The following is a 22,190-nucleotide window of genomic DNA, read 5'->3' on the forward strand; positions in this document are numbered from 1 at the left end:
CCAGACCCAATTGGAGGAGTTGCCACTAGGGCCATTTTCCCGAATTCTTACATGACTGGTTGCTTCCTTTCCTGCAGCTCTGACCTCTCTCTCTGAGTCATGGTGATTCTCCATCTCTTCTCTCTCTCTCTCTCCCGGCCCTTCATCCTCGAAATCTAAAAGTTCCACCTCCATCTTTCTGCCCAGCCATTGGCTGTATGGCAATTCTTTATTATCAATCGAAGCCAGCTGGAGCAGGGACCCTCAGGTCTGGAAGTGCAGCTTTTGGGAGCTGAAATAAGACAAAGCATTAGAACCAATCCCCAACATCACAGCAATCCTGCATCCTAGCTGCATCCAGTACTTCCCTGAGATTATAAGTCTCCTCTGGCTAAAGCTGAAATACTCCTCAGTTTAAAAAGTTCATCACACACGTAGCTGTTATCAAGGGCCCTTGGCATTTACAAGCAAAAAGTTAGTTTAACAAATATATTTATGTCAGTTCCACTGTAGTTTGAAACGAAGGTAACATTTGAATTAACTAAGATGTTGCTTCCATAAATAAGGGAGAAAGTCAGTACAGTGGAAAAATATAGGGTGCTAAATGATATTGGATATACCTCTGTGAATTGCTGGCTAATCATATGTGAACTTGACACAGTCTAGAGTCATCAGAGGAGGGAGCATCATTTGAGAAAAGGCCTCCATGAGATCCAGCTGTTAGGCATTTTCTTAGTTAGTGATGGATGGGGAAGGGCCCACCCCATTGTGGGTGGTGCCATCCCTGGGATGGTAGTCCTGGGTTCTATAAGAAAGCAGGCTAAACAAGCTGTGGGGAGCAAGCCAGTAAGCAGCATCCTACCATGGCCTCCATATTAGATCCGGCCTCCAGGTCCCTGCCCTGTTTGAGTTCCTACCCTGACTTCCTTCGATAATCACCAGCAACATGGAAGTATAGGCTGAAATAAACCTTTTCCTCCCCAGCATGCTTTCTGGTCATGGTGTTTTACCATAGCAATAGAAACCCTAAGACAGTGGGTAACACTTGCTCCTGACATACAGGAAATAAAACAGTGAACATAATAAAAGTGAACTCCTTGATACACAAATGATTAATAAATGAAACAGAAGCAGTCTTTGTGAGAAGCCAAAATGACAGGCATAAGGGAAGTGAAGACACCTCCTGCTGTTCTTTGTGTTATTACAAAAGGTTACTGATCTGAGAGAGCTGAGCTCAGCTTTTTGCTTGTTTGTTTGAGATGCTTGCTAAATCAACATTTCATGTCTGCTACCCCAGACCCAATTGGAGGAGTTGCCACTAGGGCCATTTTCCCGAATGTCTTGGTCTGGCTGACTTTACTATGCTATGCTATGTAGCCTTGTCTGAACTTACTATGCACACCAGGCTGGCCTCGAACTCCAGAGATCTGCCTGCCACTGCCTACCGAATGCTGGGGTTAAAGGGGAGCACCACCATGCCTGACTGAAGCTCAGGGTTTCATAGTTCATACCCACAATCCTTAGGTTTCTTCTCACATTTAGTTTTGTATTTTATCTGTAATCTTTAAAATCTCATGTGCATTTGTGTGTGTGTGTGAGAGAGAGAGAGAGAGAGAGAGAGAGAGAGAGACAGGGAGAAAGAGAGACAGAGAGAGAGACAGAGAGAGAGAAAGAGAGAGAGAGAGAGACAGACAGACAGAGATAGAGAGAGAGACAGAGAGAGAGACAGACAGACAGACAGACAGAAATAGAGAGAGAGAGAGAGAGAGAGAGAGAGAGAGAGAGAGAGAGAGAGAGAGAGAGAGAGAGAATACATCATAGCCACCTTGGAAGTAATTGCGAAACTTGTTGAAGTTGGTTTTCTCCTTCTGTGCGACCCAGGGGTTGAAGTCAAATCATCAAGGTTGGTGGCAAGTGCCTTTATCCACTTTTACCTGCTAAGCCATCTCATCAGTCTCCTTCCAATAAATGTCTTAACTGAAACAATTGAAGGTAAGAGATAGGGAGATGGCTCGGTAATTAAGAACACTATATTAGTTACCATTCTGTTGCTATGATAAAACACTGTGACCAAGGTAATTTACAGGAAGAAGGGCTTATTTAGGTTTACAGTATTAGAAGGTTAAAATCTAGGATGGTAGAGTGGAGACCGAAGGTCTCCAGGCAACAGGAAGCTGAGGACTCACATCTTGAAGTATAAGCAGGAAGCAGAGAAAGCAATTTGAAAAATGGAATGGGTGTTTAAAGTCTCAAACCAGCTGCCAGGCTCCAGGGATACACTTCCTCCAACAAAGCTACACTTCTAAACCTCTCCCACAGTGCCACCAACTGGAGACCAGGTATTCAAATGAGACCACAGGGAACTCATTCAAAGCACCTGTGGCCCCTTCACAACACCAACACCCAGCAGCTCAAAACCACCTTTGCAGGCCATGTTCCCATGTACACGCAGACACACACTTACACAAGAAGATAGAAAAGTAAAAGAACGGCCTAAAGAGTGAGAAAAGGGATACAATAATGGGGGGGGGGGGAACCATAAATTAAATACGATGTATCAATCAAGTGTATATTTTAGTCTCTTCCTGGGCAGAGCATTCAAAGGGGGAAAAGAGCACCTACTAATGTTAAAAAGAAAAGAAAGGAAACATTCTTATAGATCCTACCCACCTACAAAAAAAAATCACACAAAAATATTTTATGCAATTTTGTACGAATAATTTAAATATAAACTGAAATACTTCTTTTAAAATATATGTAGAAATTGACAGAGTAGAAAATTGAGATGATTGTTAAACTAACTTCTTACAAATACCTGATTTGAAACTTTATAATAAACGAACCCTGGGGTCCAGAGGCTTCTCAGACCTGTCTGAAGGAGAAATAAGAACCCTATCCAGACAACTGATTGTCATTGGCCACCCACAGCAAGGAACCACCGTAATCATGATTAGAAACTCACAGGAAACCCAGGGAAAAGAAAATTTTAGTCACATCTCATTCATAAATTCAGATGCAAATCCCTAAAAATAAAATTAGTAAATTTGCATATAAACATCAAAAGGGCAAGTGGATGATGACCAATGTAGTCTGCGTTGGAAAGCCAGAACCATACTTTACTGTGTTCACCCTGAACTTCAAGGTAAAAGGCCTTTCTTTTTTTTTCATACTCTTAGTAAGTTTGTTAATTAAAAAAAAATCAGTAATCCATAGCTACTAATATGTTAAAAAGCTAATATTATTACACATGTTGGATGTGTTACCTAGAAATCAAGGTTTGGTAACAATTTGAAAATCAACATAAATCATCACATTATCAGAATAAGGAAAAAAATCACTTGACTGATCCAATTGATTTTCATAGATGATGCTGATAAAATTCAAAGCAAGTTCAAGATCAAAACAGCAACAGTAAAACAGTAATTAGGATTAGAAAACAATTTTATTAATCTGAAAAACAATGTACCTTCAGCAAATTCCATAATTAATGGAGAAAGACTGCAAGTCTTCCTGGGGGACTGAAACCAAGACAGGGGATGTGAGTTTCCCAGGCTTGTGTGGTCCCCCAAGCTGGATCATTTAAAACAACAAAAATATAAGGCCTCATGGTTCTGGAGGTTAGTCTGAAATCAAGATGTCTCCTTTAAGGGCTCTGAATTCGGCTTTGCTTCTTAGCTTTGTGGGTAGCAGCCACCTGTCTCTGGCCTTTCTTAGCTTATACATTCTGTCTCCTCCAGTCTTCAGCTTCTCTACCTTCTAAGTGTTCTCCTTTGGGGCTGTGTTTCTTCCTTTATCATAATAGTCCCATGATAGCCTACTCTAATGTGACCTCACCTTAACACTGACTACATTGGCAAGACTATTTCCAAATAAGGCCACATTCATAAGTACTTGGAATGTCAATGCATCTTAAAAAAAAACTAAAACTTTAAATTGTATTTAATTTTTTTATTTGTGGGGGTGGGGACACACGAATTCCCATGTTGCACATACCCACAAAGAGATCCCCCCCCACACACGCACATAATTTAAGAATGAGAAAATAATGTTAAAAGAATGAACTGTCCCCATTTTTCATATTGCACCAACATAACATGCCAAAACACTGATGAATTTCCCAAACAAAAACTAAATAAAAAAAAGTAGACATCATTCATTTTACAAACATTGGACAACATTCATCCTTTTACTCAGGCATTGAGCTAGACCTGAATAATCTGGAGAAATAAAAACAGTCCGGGTCCCTGTTTCCCGAGGTGTTTGCTTCAGATAACAGAGACAGAGATAAGCACAGATAAATATATACAGTTACCTAGCAGAGTCCTCTCAGAGATAGCCTTGCTCCTCAATGGGGATTCCTTCTCCTCTGGGTGAGGAGGGAGGGAGGGAGGGAAAGGGGGAAGGAGGGAGGAAGGGAGGAAGGGAGGAAGGGAGGAAGGGAGGAAGGGAGGAAGGGAGGAAGGGAGGAAGGGAGGAAGGGAGGAAGGGAGGAAGGGAGGAAGGGAGGAAGGGAGGGAGTAAACACTAGTTATTTCAAATTTAATTTTAGTGACATTTTATTAGACCAAAACGTTCTCCTGAATTCATACTTCAAAATGTAGTGTTCTAAAATAACCCTACCCAGGCTCTAAGATTCTTATATCCCCATTGTGGAACATCTGAGAGATAAGAAAACTACAGGAAAAAAAAAAAAAAAAAAAAAAAAAAAACTATTGTTTTGCAGCTGTTTTAAATGTCTCCTCCTCTAGTCTCAGGTAGCCCAGGCTGACCTGGAATTTGCTATCTCCAAGGAAGATGTGAATAAATGCGAGCTGATATCAGTCCGTGCCTCTACCTTCCAAGCACTGAGATTACAGGCGTGTGCTGTCTCACGCAGTTTATGGGACACCAAGGCTCCAACCCAGGGCTTCGTACCTGTGAGGCACGCATTCTTCTACCCATTCTTCTTGCAATTTTTAAAGCACTGTTTTTATATTTTCAGAGTTAGGTTCAGACTTTCAACGTGGTCTTGTAACATGAGATTTGGGGGGGGGGGAGGGTGTTTTGGATTTTAAAAAAATGCAATGAGAATTTCTCCACATCACTAATTTTCCTAAGCGTAATTCATAAGATTGTTGAAAATATACATTATATATATCCTACAGCTACACCTCACAGCCCAGTCTGTAGTACTTTTGTTTTCGCAGGGCAGAACTCTATCTGGTCCTTGTTCAGGGCTGTGTAAGGGCTTCGAGAAAACTGTGGCTAAGGCCACGGAGTCAGCACCCTCACAACGTGTCTCGACCTCCTTAAGGTTTTCCTGGAGATTGAATCCCACGATTCTCAAAAAGCGAAAGGTAGTCATCTCGAGAAACTTGATGCAACACGCCCAGAACTCCCCGGAGGTAGGACATCCAGGTCCCAAAGGAGCCTTGTCAGTATTCTGCACTCAGCGCGCTGCGGCCCCACTAGGCTTACTCTGCTCTGCGCCTCCCCCACCATGCCCCTCCCTCTGAGCCCCCAATTCGGGCCACGGTTTTGAACTTGGGAGGAGCGCGCCCCAGGTCCCCGCCCTGCCCGGATCCACCACTCTCCCTACCGGGACCGCGCAGGCGCGCAGGCGGCTAAGAGTCCGGTCACCGTCCCGGAGCCTAAGTTGCGCCCGTGCCAGCGTCTCCTCTTCCACTGTGTACCATGAGCCCAGGTCCCCGCCTGTTGCTGCCCGCGGTGCTCTGCCTGGGGCTCGGCGTCCTCGTGTCTTCTTCGGGGTCCTCAGGCGTCCGAAAGCGAGGTCCCTCGGTGACGGACAAGGTGATCCAGCGGCTACAGCAACTTCTCCTCCGGCGGGCCAGGCATTCGGTCACTTGGGCGACCGGACCGCTGCGGCAGGGTTGGAGAGAAGGGACTCCTGAAGTGGGGTGGGAGGGTGGACTGGCGGGGACTTGAGGGGTACTGACTGGGACTGCAGGGAGCTGGGGGTGGGAGCCGAAGGAGGGACTAACTGGGATTTGAGACTGCCTGTGACTGGGGGAGCTTAGAGGTGGCCACGCGGCAGGCGGGAGGAGACATCAGTGAACGGTGCGCTACCACCACTCCGGGGCTACTGGGCTAACTCTCGCCATCCCCAGCGCCCGTTGTCCGGACTTGTCACCAGGGCCGGTACGGCGATGTGAGCAGCTTGGGAGCTGGGACAAGCTCGCTGTGCCCGCGGGGCCTTTTTTCTAGAAGGGAGGTTACTGGAGTACTTCCTTGGCGTGGCCTGGATGTGGAACAAAGCGGGAAGAATGTAGAGGGAGGGGACAAACTGAGGAGTGGAGGCCCAGCTGCCTGCTTAGGACATGGCCCGCTGGGAAGAGACAAGAACTGTCCTGTGTAGGAACTGTCACCGTCCAAGAGGAAAGGGTACAGTTTAAAACCTTGTGGCGGGCCCAGGCGGAGCCCTAGGCAGCCAACACTCTGACTCTTAAGAAAGGCATGGGGTGGTGTGTGTGTGTGTGTGGGGGGGTGAATCCCCAAGAACTTAGTCCCTACAGTTTCTCCTGCTGAAGTTCCATTTCAGTCTGTTTTACCAGAGAATCAAAAGAAAAGATGCTGGGAGAAAGAGAGGGAGGGACTACTGTGCAGGGGGTGGGGAGGATAATGATCACTTGGTGGGGGGGTGGGGGGAATTCTAGCAGTCTGGGAATGGGATAGAAACAGCAGAAAGTGGTCTTAATGACCGGTCCAGGTTGCCACTGGAAATGACAGCTCAGGACTAGTAGAAGGTTTAAATCCTCTATGGCAGGCTCATCCAAAGTGCCAGCAAGGAGAGGGAAGTGAGCCCAGCTATCCAGCCACTGTCCTGAGACCTGAAAGAAAGCCAGCATGATTACAGTAACAGCCATCCTCAGGCAGCCCCTTGATCTCCTAGGTATCTAAGCTGAAAGACTGAGTTGGCGCAAGCCATAGAGTGAAAGCATGTTTGGTCTGCAGATACTATTTCAGATAAAACCGTAAGTTCATACAACTATGAAATATCCAAGGAAGTGAGCCTAATATAAGGACGGGTGCCATTTAAAAACACCTGACCGAGGAGGAAAAAGACAGCCCGGGAAAGGCTTGTGTGCCAAAGTTCGCTTGTGCAAAGGTCTCCATGGGAAAGTCATACTTGTCTCAGAGCAATGCCTAAAGGGCAGCTTGTCTTTGGGGAGGACTGAAGGCAGAATGGCCTAAGATGGGGTTGTCTGGAGGAACGGAAAGGCTCTGAACAGCCTCAAAAGGCTTTGCTAGGCGTGTGGCCATTGAGGGCATCATTCTTAGGACTCAGGTGTCCCTCTAAGGCAGTGTTCCCCACCTTCCTAATGCTGTAACCCTTTAACACACTTCCAAATGCTCCAGTGACCCCCAACCATAAAATTATCTTCATTGCTCTCTCACAACTGTAAGTTTGCTACTGTTATAAATTGGGATGTAAACATTGAATCTGCAGGATATCTGATATATCTGTGATAAAGGGGAGTTGCGACCCACAGGTTGAGAACCTTTGCGATAAGGTAAAGTGGCTGGAGGGGTTTGCACATGGAATGACTGAATTTCATATATGCTCTTAAGAAATTCCTGTGGTCACTTTGGAGAGTGAACTGAAAGGCCATTCACTGGGGCTTCCTGCCAGACTCTAGATGGTGGGTTGGATAGGGGTGGTAATATTGGGTAATCTTGGGAATGGGGAACAGGAATTTGAAGCAGATATTGGAGGCATAACTAACAGGAGTCGCTGAAAGCTTAGTTAAAAGGGGGAATAGAGCCAGATGGTGGTGGTGCACGCCTTTAATCCCAGCACTTGGGAGGCAGAGGCAGGCGGATTTCTGAGTTCGAGACCAGCCTGGTCTACAGAGTGAGTTCCAGGACAGCCAGGGCTACACAGAGAAACCCTGTCTCAAAAAACAAACAAACCAAAAAAAAAAAAAAAAAAAAAAGGGGGGGGGGGGGGAGGGAATAGGGTAGTTAAAGAGAATGATGCGCCAAGTAGATGAGAATTTCAGATTATCAATGAGTCATTCTTTAATCTATGTCCCCAGTTATGCTGGAAATGTTTCACCCAGAGAACTTTTAAACTATATTGATAGAAATCAACTCAGAGCAAGTCGGCAACAGTCTTTGCACGTCTCTGGTGCAGCCTGAGGAGAGCAGAGAGCCTCGAAAGAAAGGGCTGTGGCTGCAGGTCAAAGGGTGGGGTATCCTGACTACCTGTAGAGCTTAGAACACTGTTACTGAGACCTGGGCTCTGCCCTCAGAGCTGGCAACAAAGTTTCTTCTTTTTCACCAAGCCTTCTACTGAGTTCTGACTGCCAGAGGTGTAGGTGAGCTTCTCAGAGATCTGCTTTGGTGGAACTCTTGAGTTACTTAAACAATGTGCTACAACAATTTAGTATGGTGGAAAATAGAGACATTAAAATGGACATGTAGGTCAACTGCCTTTGACTCTGGCCCACAGTCCTTTCTTTCACTATGACTTCATTTAAAGCTAGGAACCCGGGGTGCTGCTGCCACACACACACAGTGGGGATCCTGCCTCTGTTTCCATGCAGCCTCCTGCCCCGATGGTGCTCTGGGTCACAGACTCAGGATCCATTCTCCAGTAAATGCCATAGGCTCCATACATAAGCCAGCACAGAGCACATAAAAATCAACACTGCCCTCTTTCCCACATTAGCCATGCCAGGATGAGGTGGTGGCCACGTAACTTCGGGCAAGTTATCAATTGTGTGAGACTCTTTTTTTTTTTTTTTTTTTTTTTTTTTTTTTTTTTTTTTTTTTTTTTTTTTCTTCTGTAGAAAGTAAATAGAAATGATAAGTTTCCAGTGTTATGTGTCTGTTTGGGGGCTGTGTTTATGTGTGTGTCTGCATATAATATGGATTTCTGGCAGATTAAGTGTGTTAAAGCAGGTAAGGGTTTAGTTTGTGGTCCTGTGCTGTGTTGGTCCATGAATCCTAGTGTGACAACTTAAGTTTGGAAGCAACTGTCACTCATCTTACAGGTGAGGAATCTAGCTGAATTTTAGCTTACTGAAAGTCGCATGGCCAATTAGTAGTGGAATTGAGTTGGATCATCTGAAACCCGGTGTCTTCTTTGGTGAATCTGACAGCAGATAGAAGACACAGATAGTACAGGATCTGTTTGATCAGGCTTTCGAACCCCACATTCCTCCTCTCTACCTCCTCAAACCTTCAGTGCCCTGTAATTTTCAAATAACTTTCAGAGGCAGCCTCTGGGGAAAGGAGGGTGTTAGAGATGCCTACCCACTAAGTATGGTGTAGAAACCAAATACCATCTTTCCCAAGGACCAGCTCTCATCCTGTCCATGGCCTCCATCCTTTACCATGATGCTCTCTCTGATCTGCCTTATGAAGCCCAGCTTCCCATTTAAAAACAAAAAACAAAACAAAACAAAACAAACAAACAAACAAACAAAAAAAAACCCACATCATTTGTAAGTGTGTTTTCTATTTTCCAGGGATAGGAGCTTTGTTGTCCTTCCCTGTCCAGCTTGGACTGTGTTCCCAAGGGGCTTTGGCAAAGTCAGAGACAAGTGTCATGGAAGGAGGGGTTTGCCTGATACCTAAAATCTTCCCTTCTGTGGGGTGACACTGAAACACCCAACATTATTTTTTTGCTTGTTGTCTGCCTCCTGTGTGCATTGTGCTGAGATCCGGGAACCAGAAAGAACTATTTCCACTCCCTAGGTGCCCCCTGCTAACATGAGAGGTTACAGATTAACAAGAGGGCACCTTGGACTGAAACTCTAATGCCCACACTCCTAGTTGGGAAGCTTAGGCCCATCATTTACCCTCCCTGGCCCCCACTTTTCTCCTCTGAATTAGTGATAACAGACCTCTTGCTTTCCCCAAGTTGGGGTGGGGGATTAATTCCTGGGGGTGGTGAAGTAGATGGAGACATCTCAGTCAGCTTCCCAGTTCGAGAACCTCTTTCTTCAGCTGGCGTGGACTCCTCAGATTATCCTCGGCCTCCACATGAGGCCCATTCCCAAAGCCTCATTTGCTTCCCTTCTTTCTGTTGCCTGGCAAAGCAGGAACAGAAAGCATAGCATTTGGAACTGGCTGCAGCTCCCTGCTCCAGCCATGCATAAGGCTGTCCTGATGCTCGGCACTCAGAACATGGGTCCTGCCTGACTGTCTTGGCTTCAGGATGTCCTGGCAAGTGAGGAATATGCCCATTCTTGTCCCTGGGCCTGTTGCCCTCCTTTTAGGCCTGCCTCCCACTCTTCCAGGGTGCCCTCTCCCAATCCTTCCTGGCCTCTAGGACTTCATATACTTGTGTTCTTGGGCATAGCTCTCATGTTGTCTTGTACCCACTGTGGTTATTGTTTGCTTTTCTTTGTTCTTTTAATTTTTATTTTGACACCTGTAACTTGCTGGCCACGACCTCACACAGATCCCTGTCTCTGCCTCCCGCTGAGCCCACTTTATTCCACCTCTTGTACTCGCTAGCCTTAGGATGGGTTCGTTCAGGGACATTGCTTTGTATGCGGGTATTTAATAACTATTCGTTGGCTAAACAAGATTGGACTTTGTCATTTCCATTAGTGTTGGGAACATTCTGGTGTGATTCTTTAGACTGTCCTCACGAAGCTGAAGGACATGGCAATTGGGAGAAAAGTTTCAGAGATAGGTTAGTTGAGCTGTGTGCACAAATGGGATTTTATTTTATTTTATTTTTTTCATTGCAGAGGATACTGGGTGGCAGGTTCTTTTTCTTGTCTCCTTCAGCTGCCTTTTTTTTGTTGCTTTCTAAGAATTCACTCCCTTATTTTACAAGTCGGGAAGGCTTTGCAAGCCTTTATCTTACAGGCTGTCTCTTTAAAATTACACCCCTGGTTTTCTTATGGGGCTGAAAATACACCCCTGGTTCACTAGCATCAGGTCTCTGTTCTCTTGCTGCTGAGTACATTCCTTTCTCCTCTGGGCATGGAAACCCCATGGAGAAACCACTTTTCACTGCCAGACTCCCATGTGCTGAGGCAGCCTTTTGTTCCCAAGCCACCCTGGTGGTTCTTCTCTTGTGCCACGCCTGGATGCCAAGAGCCAGTAAAGCTCTTGTATATAAATGATAATAGAACAGTGGCTGTTTTGGCCACGTGGAAATGGAAATGCCACAGAAAGCACTAAATATCACATCAGCCCATGACAGGCGTTCAGAGATATTGGCAGAGGCGCTTGCCTTGAGCTGAGTTTGACAGTCTTTACCTAGTGATTTTTCTAGATTGCAAGGCATCTTTTTTCTTTGACAACCCTTCTTATATCTTTTAAAGCCACCCCTTGAATGTCTTTTTTTACCCATTCAGACAGTAAATTGGTCTGTATAATCTAAACTCGCTAATAGAATGCCCTTTGACTCTGTGGCCTTTTCAAGCCTCCTGTCTCAGAGTCATCAGAACATAGTGATTTGTGAAGCAAAATGTGTATAATTTCATTCCAGGTGAAACAGTTCTCAAAAGCAAACGCCAAGAGAACTTTTAAGGTTTAATCTGAAAAAAAAAAAAAATGTGGCTTGTACTTCTAGCCATGTTATCTTTCTTTTGTCCTGAGATGACAGAGAATGAACAAATTCTACCAGGGTGACAGTGGGAACAGGACCCCTGAATCTAGTGTTGAAGTTTATAGGATAGTGTCTTTGTGAGTAGCCAAGGTTGGCTGGCCTGCTGGGAACCTGGTGTCTTGCTGCTCTTGAATGTGAGTGGCAAATCTTCCCAAGGACTGCTGTTGTGTTTCATGGTCCTTGGCCACTCCCTTGAGAGCAGACGTCTACTGAAAATTCATCACCACTTTGTCGGCTCCTCTCAACATTTTTTTTTCTCCTGCCAATAGTAAAGAGTTCTGCTTCTTTAAAGGACAATACTCTGCTCCCCTCTTCATCCACAAAGCAGAAAAGTGGGGAGCACAGAGCTGTGGTTTTCTAGGGCTTGATGGAAGTAATGTATTGTATAAGCTCACTCTGGCCATACTGAACCAAGCTTCAAACTCAAGTACCTAGTACACAGCTTCACCCATAGGTGGTGCTCAATAAGTGTTTGCTGAATGAATATTTGGGAATGAACTTCCCCTACAGTGTTGTTTCTACAACTCTCACTGGCCTCATGCTTCATGACTATCAGAAAACACTGATGGGCTGGGCTTTCCTGTGGGGGCCAATTTTCAGATTTAACTTTGATTTAGCTCAGATTTCTGTCTCTTTCAAGTGGTGACCTTCTATTGTGCATCTCAATTACCCACAGGTTTTCTTTGATGTGAGGATCGGAGACAAAGATGTGGGTAGAATTGTGATTGGCCTCTTTGGAAACGTTGTACCCAAGACGGTGGAAAACTTCGTGGCTCTGGCAACAGGAGAGGTCTGTCCCAGCCTTATTACCTTTAATTGTGAACAAGTATGGATCTTCTTTAAGACAAGATACAAAGATGTCCTCTGGAGGAATAAGAATTAATATATCAGATGATTGTGTGACATCTTAGACTTTTGTATTCTTATAATTGATTAAGCATTCAGTGTCCTGAGGCTTCTAGAAATGGAGAAAAAAACATTAAGTGAAAATATAGTCTGCTCTTTTTCTACTTATTCCTATTAATAGCTGATTTTTATAGTTCAATTATTTTGGCCAGTACATGATAGACTTTCTCCAGGACGTAACTGCTAGAACCTAGTCAAGTTCTGTAGCTGTTTTGTTCCATTTTTCTCATTTTCAGACAAGCACTGTTCATCTTTTAATGTGGGTTGTTTCCTCTTGTGCTTTTACTTGAACCCATCTCTTTAGAAAGGCTTCGGGTACAAGGGAAGCATCTTCCACCGTGTCATCAAGGACTTCATGATTCAAGGAGGGGACTTCACAGCTAGAGACGGCACTGGAGGTGACACCGTCTTTGCCTTTCTCCCTTCCCGTTTGCCAAGCTGAAGCCAAAGCATTAGAACTGAGGCCATGCACGCTTTGAAGACTGAGTTACGGTTCTCCTAAAAATACAAATGGCTAGGGGTATAGCTCAGTGGTAGAGCACTTGCCCAGCATGCATAAGGCATTGGGTTCCATCTCTAGTACCCCACAACAAGTAAAGGGGCTTACAAAAGAGGCACAGGGAGGGAGGAAGGGCTGGAGAGATGGCTTAGTGGTTAAGAGCACTGACTGCTCTGCCAGAGGTCCTGAGTTCAATTCCTAGCAGCCACAACCATCTATAATGGGATCTGATGCCCTCTTCTGGAGTGTCTGAAGACAGCTACAATGTACTCATACATACATAAAAAGTGGTGCAGGGTATGAAGTGCAGGCTGGAGAAGAGAAATGCACTAAGGTTTCTTGGGGATGAGGTTTGCAGAGAACCACGCATAGAACCTAGCTGCTTCTGTAACTCCTGACCTCAGGGAACCACAGCTGGCTCTAGCACCCATGCCCGCCCTCTGGCCCCCGCTTTCTTACCAGAGTCCAGTAGGAACAGTGGCAGCTTTACTTTACCCTCTCTTCTGTTTTCATTTTCTTCTTTACCTTCCCTGCTCCGTGTGTGAACGTGTGTGGGGGTGGGTTGGAGGATGTTAGGTTAAATTTTTCTGAGTTTGGAAGAGAGGACATTTTAGAACATTTAGCTTAGATCTCTCTGAGCAGAGACCTCCTCCAGGCCACCTCCCATGTCCCAGACTAACAGCTTTAAACTTCTTGGATTTAGCTTCCATTTTTGGAATTTCTAGCAGAGTCAGGGTTTTGAGGTTGGCAACCACTGGGCAGACAGACAGACAGGGCAGGCCCTTGGGAGTGCTGGAACATGGGATGGGTGTTTCTCACAGTCCACACTGCAGCTGGGGGGAAAGGGCTCCCGCTGTGGCTGCTAACTTGCTAGAACTCCAGGACACGGGTGTTCCTAGTTTTGATCATCCTGTGTTCTCCGGGCTCTGAAGTCACACCTGTCAGTTACACACTAGCTGCTATTCTTGGTGCTGAGGCAAGAAAACGCCGTGGGCTTAGAGTCGGAGAGCCAGATGTTGCAATTTCTGCTCTGCTAGAGTTTTGTAACTCTCCCAGTAAAAAGCAGGACTGAGAAGGCCTGTTCTGTGGGATCAAACTAGTGTACGTGCTCAGTGCTTGGTTATCTGGTTGGGTGCTGAGATGCGAGTGACCTAGGACCAAATTCACCTGGGCATACAGCAGAGGCAGAGCCACCAGGATAACTCAGACACCTTTCTACCCTGCTTTCAGAGGCCTTCTTCCTTTCAAAATGAAATCACTGACCCATTTGGTCAAATTCTGGCTTGAGGCCATGGGGACTTTCATCCTGTGCCATGTTAAGGGCCTTCTCCGGTTTAGTACAGACCTTGGCGTCTGTTTCCTTCAGGGGTCAGTTTTGTTGTACAGATTCCCTTCTTGCCTTTGCCCGTCCTCAATCCTGTCACCTGTGGGATTCTGATTACATGAAAGATTTACGTTTCTCTGAAGAGTTTGCTTTTACATCTACTGTCATCCCTCCTTTTGCCTCACCCAGGTATGAGCATTTATGGTGAGACATTTCCTGATGAGAACTTCAAACTGAAGCACTATGGCATTGGCTGGGTCAGCATGGCAAATGCTGGACCGGACACCAACGGGTCCCAGTTCTTCATCACCTTGACCAAGCCCACCTGGTTGGACGGCAAACACGTTGTATTTGGAAAAGTCTTGGATGGGATGGTAATTTAAAATATCTTTTTTTTTCTCTTTCTCTCTTACAAAGCTTTATATTTATGACTAATAAATCAGTGATTCATTGAATCTTCAACTGTGTTCTTAGATATCCATTATATGATGGGTAGAATTTTTGAAGGTGAACAAACTATATATGTCATAGTATTTTAATTGCTAAAGGCAATAAAGCAGATATGGAAGAAGTTAGGTTCTTCAGTTAATTTAAGAAACATAACCAAATAAACCAAGGAATAATATGCATTCAGCGAAATATTATTTGATATTAAAACATAACATTTATTTATTTATTTATTGGGTTTGTTTTTTGTTTTTTTGTTTTTTTTTTTTTTGTTTGTTTGTTTGTTTTTTTTCGAGACAGGTTTCTCTGTGTAGTCCTGCCTGTCCTGGACTCACTCTGTAGACCAGGCTGGCCTCGAACTCAGAAATCCACCTGCCTCTGCCTCCCAAGTGCTGGGATTAAAGGCGTGCACCACCACTGCCTGGCAAAACATAACATTTAAATGCATGCTATATATATATGTATGTATATATTGTATGTATACAATCTATCTTTCTATCTATCTATCTATCTATCTATCCATCTATCATCTATTTACAAACATTTTGAAACCTTATTCAGTCACAAAAAGACAAAGAGTGTATAAGTTTAATTATCTGAGGTATTTAGAGTAGTCAATTCATAGAGATAGAAAGAAGATTGACAGTTGTAGGGATAAAGGAGGTATTTAATGAATACAGAGTTTAATTTTGCATGTTGACAACACTTCTAGTTTCATGCATGTAAACGTTACTGAGCTATATACTCATTTTGTGACTTTTCTTGGGAAGACATGGACAAACATCTATTCACCCCAGATAGAGCACTGATAACAGACCAGTGGAGTGACAGTACTGAAATACAACTTGGAAAAACAGTGTGTTTACTGGGGTTTCTTATAGGAGTCGAGGTGAGGGTTTACTTACAGTAGCATGGATGACTCAAAGGCAGCTATGTCACTTAAAAGCCCATCCTAACATGGGCTACCTTGGAGCTTTCTGCATGGCCTGCCAGCAGTTCAACTATCCTGAGAGTTTCCTCTGCCTAAAACAGTCATTATTCCTTGTATAACTTGGGAGAGGTGACCTGTGAATCTTGTAAATTTCAGAGACTTTCTGAGATTTGTGAATTGTTTACCCCTGAGTCTTAAGAAGGCCTCCTTTAGAATAGAAATGTGGAGGATGTTGCTACACAATAGTCCTTAAAATAAATTGATAAAAAAAATTTATGTTTTTTTCTTACCACAACTAAAATATTAGTCTGCAGGTAGTGCACAACTTCAATCCTAACACACTTAGGAGGCAGAGGCAAGTAAATCTCTGGATTTGGGGCCAGCCTGGTCTGCATAGTGAGTCCCAGGCTAGACAGAAATATATAGTGATATCCTGTCTCTGAAATAAAATAAAATACAAATATTATAGCCAAGTGTGGTGGCACATGACTGTAACCCCAATACTGAAGAAGCAGAGACAGGAGCATTGTGATTTCAAGACTAGCTACGTTATATAAAAGTTCTAAGTCATCCTAAGCTAAAACCAAGATTTGTCTCAATAATAAATAATGATCAAACAAAAAATCCTGAACTCATGTGACACAGTCCACATACTATGTTACATATAACTTATAAAGACACATGTATAAAGACACGTTATAATAATCAGGAACAATATCAAGAGGATCCAGATTTACATTTCTAGTTATTCATTGAAAAATAACAAAGATATCCAATTCATAACCCATTTCTGAAAATCCTCAGTCTTCTCACCTCTCAGGATTTCTTCTATAGCTGCCCAGAACCACTCTCAGCCATTTCCAAGTGTCCAGCTATCCTGGTTAGCTTCCCTGTTGCTATGAGAAAACACTGACCAAAAACAACTGGGAGAGGAAAAGATTTGTCTGCTGAGATACTTATAAACAAAATGGGGAAAAAAGAGTTTATTTGCTTTACACTTACACATTCCTGTTTGTCACTGAAGAAACTCAGGACAGGAACTCAAACAGGGAAGGGACCTGGAGGCAGGAGCTGATGCAGAGGCCATGGATGGGTGCTGCTTACTGCTTTGCTCCACATATCTTGCTCAGCCTGCTTTTTTTTTTTTAATAGAACCCAAGACCACCAGCCTAGGGATGGCACCATCCACAATGGGCTGGGTGCTTCCCCATCAATCACTAATTAAGAAAAGCCCTACAGGCTATCCTATAGCTCATTCTTATGGAGGCCTCTTTTCAGTTGAAGTACTCCAGTGACTCTAGCTTATGTCAAGTTGACATAAAACTAGCCAGCATAGGATTTTTCTGGCTTCTAGGTTACAGTCCATCATCCAGGTATGTCAGGGTAGGAACTCAAGGCAGGAACCTGGAGGCAGGAGCTGAAGCAGAGTCCATGGAGGAGTGCTACTTACTGTCTTGCTCTACATGGCTTGCTCACCTACTTCTCATAGCATCCAGGATCACCTGCCCAAGGGTGGCCCTCTCATATCAATCAACAGTGAAGAAAATGTCTCACAGACATGGCCACAGATAGAAGCAGTTCCTCAGTTGAAGTTTCCTTTCCCCAGGTGACTAGTTTGTGTCAGGTTGACACACACAGAACAACACCCCAACCCTGGCTTCCCTTCACCCTTTGATGTTTCCCTGGGATTCATTTGCATGCGGGTTGCTTTCTGTCATCTGAGCTTACACAGCATGTCACTAATTCCTGTTCTCTCACATGTTTCTACCACTGTCCTGATTCCACCCAACCGAAGGCCAAGAACTGAGCCACACTCTGGAGAACTCATGAGAAATGGCTTTCTTGGTCACAGTGTCCTCTGTCCTTCAGTGTGAACGTTACGGCACATGGCCCTGAGAAGCTGTGTAGAGCTCCTGACACTTGGGATTGAATTATACCCATGGCAGATGCAACTGTTAGACAATTGGTTTAGGTCATCTGTAAAGAAGTGAAGCCAGGGCCTGGGCTACTTTGCCAAATGCTTTCTGGCCTGCCCTGGCCTGCCTAGACTAGGGTACGGATAGAGCTAAAACTAATCCCAATCTCATGCTTATAATCATAATGAGTTGTAGCAGTTAAATAGAAATATGTTTTATTAGAGCTGTGTATATACAAAACTAGCTAAGTCTTTTTCAAATATAAAATGTTTATTAATAAAGAAATGGGGAAATGTATATTATTTGAGTTCTAGCTAAGTGTTTTTCAAATATAAAATGTTTATTAATAAAGAAATGGGGAAATGTATATTATTTGAGTTTCTGAGAAATAAGAAGCCTTATCCTGAGTGGATTGATATTGTGTGTGTGTGTGTATACATATATGTACACATATATACATATATGTATGTGTCATATATGTATATACTACAATATATATATATATATACACACACATTTATATGTGTGTGTGTGTGTTTGGGTTGTATTATATGTATTACATATATGTGGATGTAAAATCCCAGGATAATCTCCTAGGCACCCCACTCATGGCTGCATTGTTTTGAAGACTGACAGTAGCAGATAAAAGAGTGCTGGAGTCATGTGCAAAGCAGTGCTACTCAGCTCGCATGGCTTTTATAGCGATTAAACGTATGTCCCAGGGCTGGGGCTGTATCCCCGTTGGTAGAGTGCTTACTGAACATACAGGAAGCACAGAGTGTGATATGCCATGCCACTTAAACCAGTGTGGTGGTGCATAACAGCCTCCCAGCATTCGAGAGGTGGAAGCAGGACCGGTCATCTTAAGCGATGTAGTGAGTTCTAGGCCAGCCTGATATCCAAGGCCCTGTCTCAAAAGAGCAATAACAACAAACAGCTCCCATCTGTACAATTCTGTGAATTGTCATAGCTGCTGACCCCAGATGAGCCACAGGTTTGTTTTTCTCTTCCCAGACTGTGGTTCATTCCATAGAACTTCAAGCAACAGACGACCATGACCGCCCACTTACCGACTGCACCATCGTCAACAGTGGCAAGATAGATGTGAAAACACCCTTTGTGGTTGAGGTCCCTGACTGGTGACAGAACTAGTGGAAAACAGGGAACACACTGGCTGGTCCATGTGCGCATCTGCGATCCACCAGCTGTCTTCTGACTCTTTAGTTACTTAAAACTGTAGTTAAACATGTTTCTTTTTACATTTTCCAGTCTAGATGGCAATGAAGATTTAAAAATCAACCACACAGCCAGATGTCTCAACAAGCACCTGTCATCCCAGTATTTGGGAGGTGCAGGCAGGAGGATCAGGGGTTCAAGGCCAGCCTTGGCTACATAGTGAGTTTGAGGCTAGCCTTATCTGTGTTCAAAAAAAATCGTACCAACAACAACAAAAATCAATCAAAATCTTGCTCAGGTACTTTAAACTGAACAACATATCCTTGTTTTCTAGTGGTGCTCGTTTCAAATCAGAAAACTTTGCATTGGCTATTTATAGTTACGAACACGGTCTTTTGTTTGTTTAATTTCTCACAGTTCCTTGTGATCTCCATTTGGGTGACTGGAGGGTTTATTTGAGGAAGGTGGCTATAGTGAGGCTTAGCATTTTCTATTCAAATAATTCTTGTTCAGGGAAAGGGAAATGTGAGTAGTATCATGTGCCGTATATCATCAGCATTCTGGAGCTTTGATGTTCTTTATATTAAATACTTTTTAAATGAATTGACTTTTTTTGCAAGACTTTCATTTTTATTTTTAATTTTTATGTGATAGATGTCTTGTCTGCATGTATGTCTGCGCACCATGTGTGTGAATTGCCCATGAAGTTGACAAGAGTCACCAGACCCTCCCCTACCTCCGCTCCCCTGCCCGGTATTGGATTTACAGACAGTTGTGAGCTTCTATATCTGTGCTAGAAATTGACCCTGAGTCCTTTGGAAGAGCACCAGAGATGGGGAGGCCCAGGATCTACAACCAAACATATAAGCTGATCATTCACCAAGTCTCACTCAACATGTAGACCAGTCGTTCTCAACCTTCCTAATGCTGTGATCCTTTAATACAGTTCCCCAGCCATAAAATCATTTTCATTGTTACTTCACAACTATAATTTTGTTACTATTATGAATTATAATGTAAATATCCAATATCCAGGATATCTGATATGAGACGATTGCCCCCCCACCCCCACAAAGGGGTTGTGATCCACAGTCTGAGAACCACTGATTTAGACTGTCATCTTGAGTCCAGTTGCTATGGGATCCTTGGTAGTGTGAGTCAAGATTCAGGCTGTATTTAAATGAAATGGGACAGTGAAGGCTTCTTAGGGCTCTGTGACATCTTTGTCTATACAGTAGAGGCCAAGCTCTGGTTAGATGGGGAGAGAATCATGCCAGGCAGTGAAGAGTCAAAAGAAGTTTCTCTTTTGTCATTTCGACAAAAAAACTGTCTCAACAAGAAATGAGAAGAGATATGGCTCAGCTGTTGAGAACACTTGTTCTTGTTCTTACAGAGAACCCAGGTTGGTTCCCAGTACCCACGTTTACAAATGTCTATAACTCCAGTTCCAGGGGCTCCAACATCCACTTCTGGTTTCTATAGGCTCCAGGCATGCATATGATGCACACACAGACATGTAGGCAAAACACACATAAATCTGAAAAAGAAAAAAAGGATTAAATAAAAAGGTTTGAAGAACAAGTAGTCACTGTCCTAGTTAGGGTTTCACTGCTGTGAACAGACATCTTGACCAAGGCAAGTCTTATAAGGACAACATTTAACTGGGGATGGCTTACAGGTTTAGAGGTTCAGTCCATTATCATCAAGGCAGGAACATGGCAGCATCCAGGCAGGCATGGTACAGGAGGAGCTGAGAGTTCTACATCTTCGTCTGAAGGCTGCTAGCAGAATACTAGCTTCCAGGCAGCTAGGATGAGGGTCTTAAAGCCCACACCCACAGTAAAATACTTCCTCAAACAAGGCCACACTTTTTAATAGTGCCACTCCTTGGGCCAAGCATATACAAATCACAGGTATCCTGGTTGCTGCTGCTGGTTGTTAGGGATGGGTGGGAAACCCCCTTAGAGCAGCTTCCTATGAGTCTCTAAAGGGATCAAGTTTGCACAGAGATGCGAAGAAAGTGGGAGGTGACCAAGGCAGATGGGCACTGCATTAGTTATTTTTCTATTGCTGTGATAAAGCAACCCAACCAAGGGGACTTATAGAAGGAAAGGTTTATTTGGGCTTACATTTGCAGAGATGAGTCCATCAGCATTACATCAGAGAAGTGTAGCAGCCGGCAGACAAGCAACTGGAGCAGCAAGCTCAGAGCTCACATAATAAACTGCAAGCAGGAAGCTGAGAAAGTGAACTGGGGTTGTCACCTAGCTCTTAAACTTCCAAAGCCTTCCTCCAGCAAGACCACACCCCAAGAAGCACCACCATCTGGGGACCAAGTGTTCAAGTATCGGAAGCCTATTGGGGGCATTCTCAATCAAACCAACACAGACCACCTAGGTAGAAGAAAAAAACGCAGAACCAGAGAATGCAGGATGGTTGGGATGAGCATGAGTGGAGACTGCAGACAGTGATGGGGGATACTGGGAGAAGAGTGGGAGCAGAGGGGTTAAGAACCAGTAAAGGCAGGTCCAATAAACACCAGAGGCTGAGATGCAAGGCCCGGTGGCTTAGTGCTTGTTCTGGTTAGGTTAATGTCAAGTTAACACAAGCTAGAGTCATCAGAGAGGAGGGAGCCTCAACTGAGAAAATGCCTCTATAACACTGACCTATGGGCAGGCCTGTGAGACATTTTCTTAATTAGTGATTGATGGGGAAGGGCCCAGTTCACTGTGGTCTGGACTGGTGGTCCTGGGTTCTATAGCAAAGCAGGCTGAGTAAGCCATAAGGAGCAAGCCAGTTAGGCAACACTCCTCCATAGCCTCTGCATCAGCTCCTGCCTCCAGGTTCCTGCCCTGTTTGAGTTCTTGTTCTGACTTCCTCTGATAGTGAACATGATATGGAACTGTAAGTCAACTAACTTGCTCCCCAACTTGGTTTTCAGTTGTAGTGTTTTATTGAAGCAGTAGAAACCCTAACTAAGACCTGGCTCAATGGATGGTTCAGGTCTGGGAGTTGGACCTCAGTTATATTAATCAATCTCAGCCATGGGGCATCAGCTGGAGAATAGGAAAAGAGCAGCTGCCTCTGTGTAATGGATGCAATGTAGTAAGACTGAGATGAATTATCAGGGAAAGAGGCAGGCCCAAAAGGAAAAAAGATGGATTCCTACATGCAATATAAATGCAAAAAGGAGGGATTATTTGGGATGAGGAGGAATAGAAAGGGATGAAGAAAGGCAATAAGGGGGGATAAGAGCATAAATATATGTGCATATATATATATATTGCAAGTTTCATTCAATGAAACCCATTGCTTTGTTTGCTAGTTTTTAAAGGTTAATGATGAAAAGGAGAAGATATGTGTTCCTGAAGCTCTCCCGTAGCTTCTGTGTCCAGTTATGTCTTCTTCAATTCATCCCCCCTTCTCACCACCAAGCC

At 44.0% G+C, this 22,190-nt stretch overlaps 1 protein-coding gene across 1 annotated transcript; it reads left to right on the forward strand.

Annotated features, from left to right (window-relative positions):
* The first annotated feature begins 5,565 nt into the window (after nt 1-5,565).
* Nucleotides 5,566-19,356, forward strand: Ppic (peptidylprolyl isomerase C). The gene is made up of 5 exons (XM_034518102.2): nt 5,566-5,769; nt 12,231-12,344; nt 12,765-12,858; nt 14,473-14,657; nt 18,592-19,356. The coding sequence occupies exons 1-5, from the start codon at nt 5,653-5,655 to the stop codon at nt 18,718-18,720; spliced, it is 639 nt and encodes a 212-aa protein (XP_034373993.1). The 5' UTR covers nt 5,566-5,652; the 3' UTR covers nt 18,721-19,356.
* Nucleotides 19,357-22,190: the final 2,834 nt, after the last annotated feature.

Source organism: Arvicanthis niloticus, chromosome 14, assembly GCF_011762505.2.
Source record: "Arvicanthis niloticus isolate mArvNil1 chromosome 14, mArvNil1.pat.X, whole genome shotgun sequence".
In the NCBI taxonomy this organism is placed as follows: Eukaryota; Metazoa; Chordata; class Mammalia; order Rodentia; family Muridae; genus Arvicanthis; species Arvicanthis niloticus.

Coding starts and splice junctions, on each gene's coding strand:
- Ppic (XM_034518102.2), top strand. CDS start 5,653: ATGAGCCCAGGTCCCCGCCTGTTGCTGCCCGCGGTGCTCTGCCTGGGG. Junction 12,345..12,764: donor TGGCTCTGGCAACAGGAGAG/GTCTGTCCCAGC, acceptor CCATCTCTTTAG/AAAGGCTTCGGGTACAAGGG. Junction 12,859..14,472: donor AGCTAGAGACGGCACTGGAG/GTGACACCGTCT, acceptor TGCCTCACCCAG/GTATGAGCATTTATGGTGAG.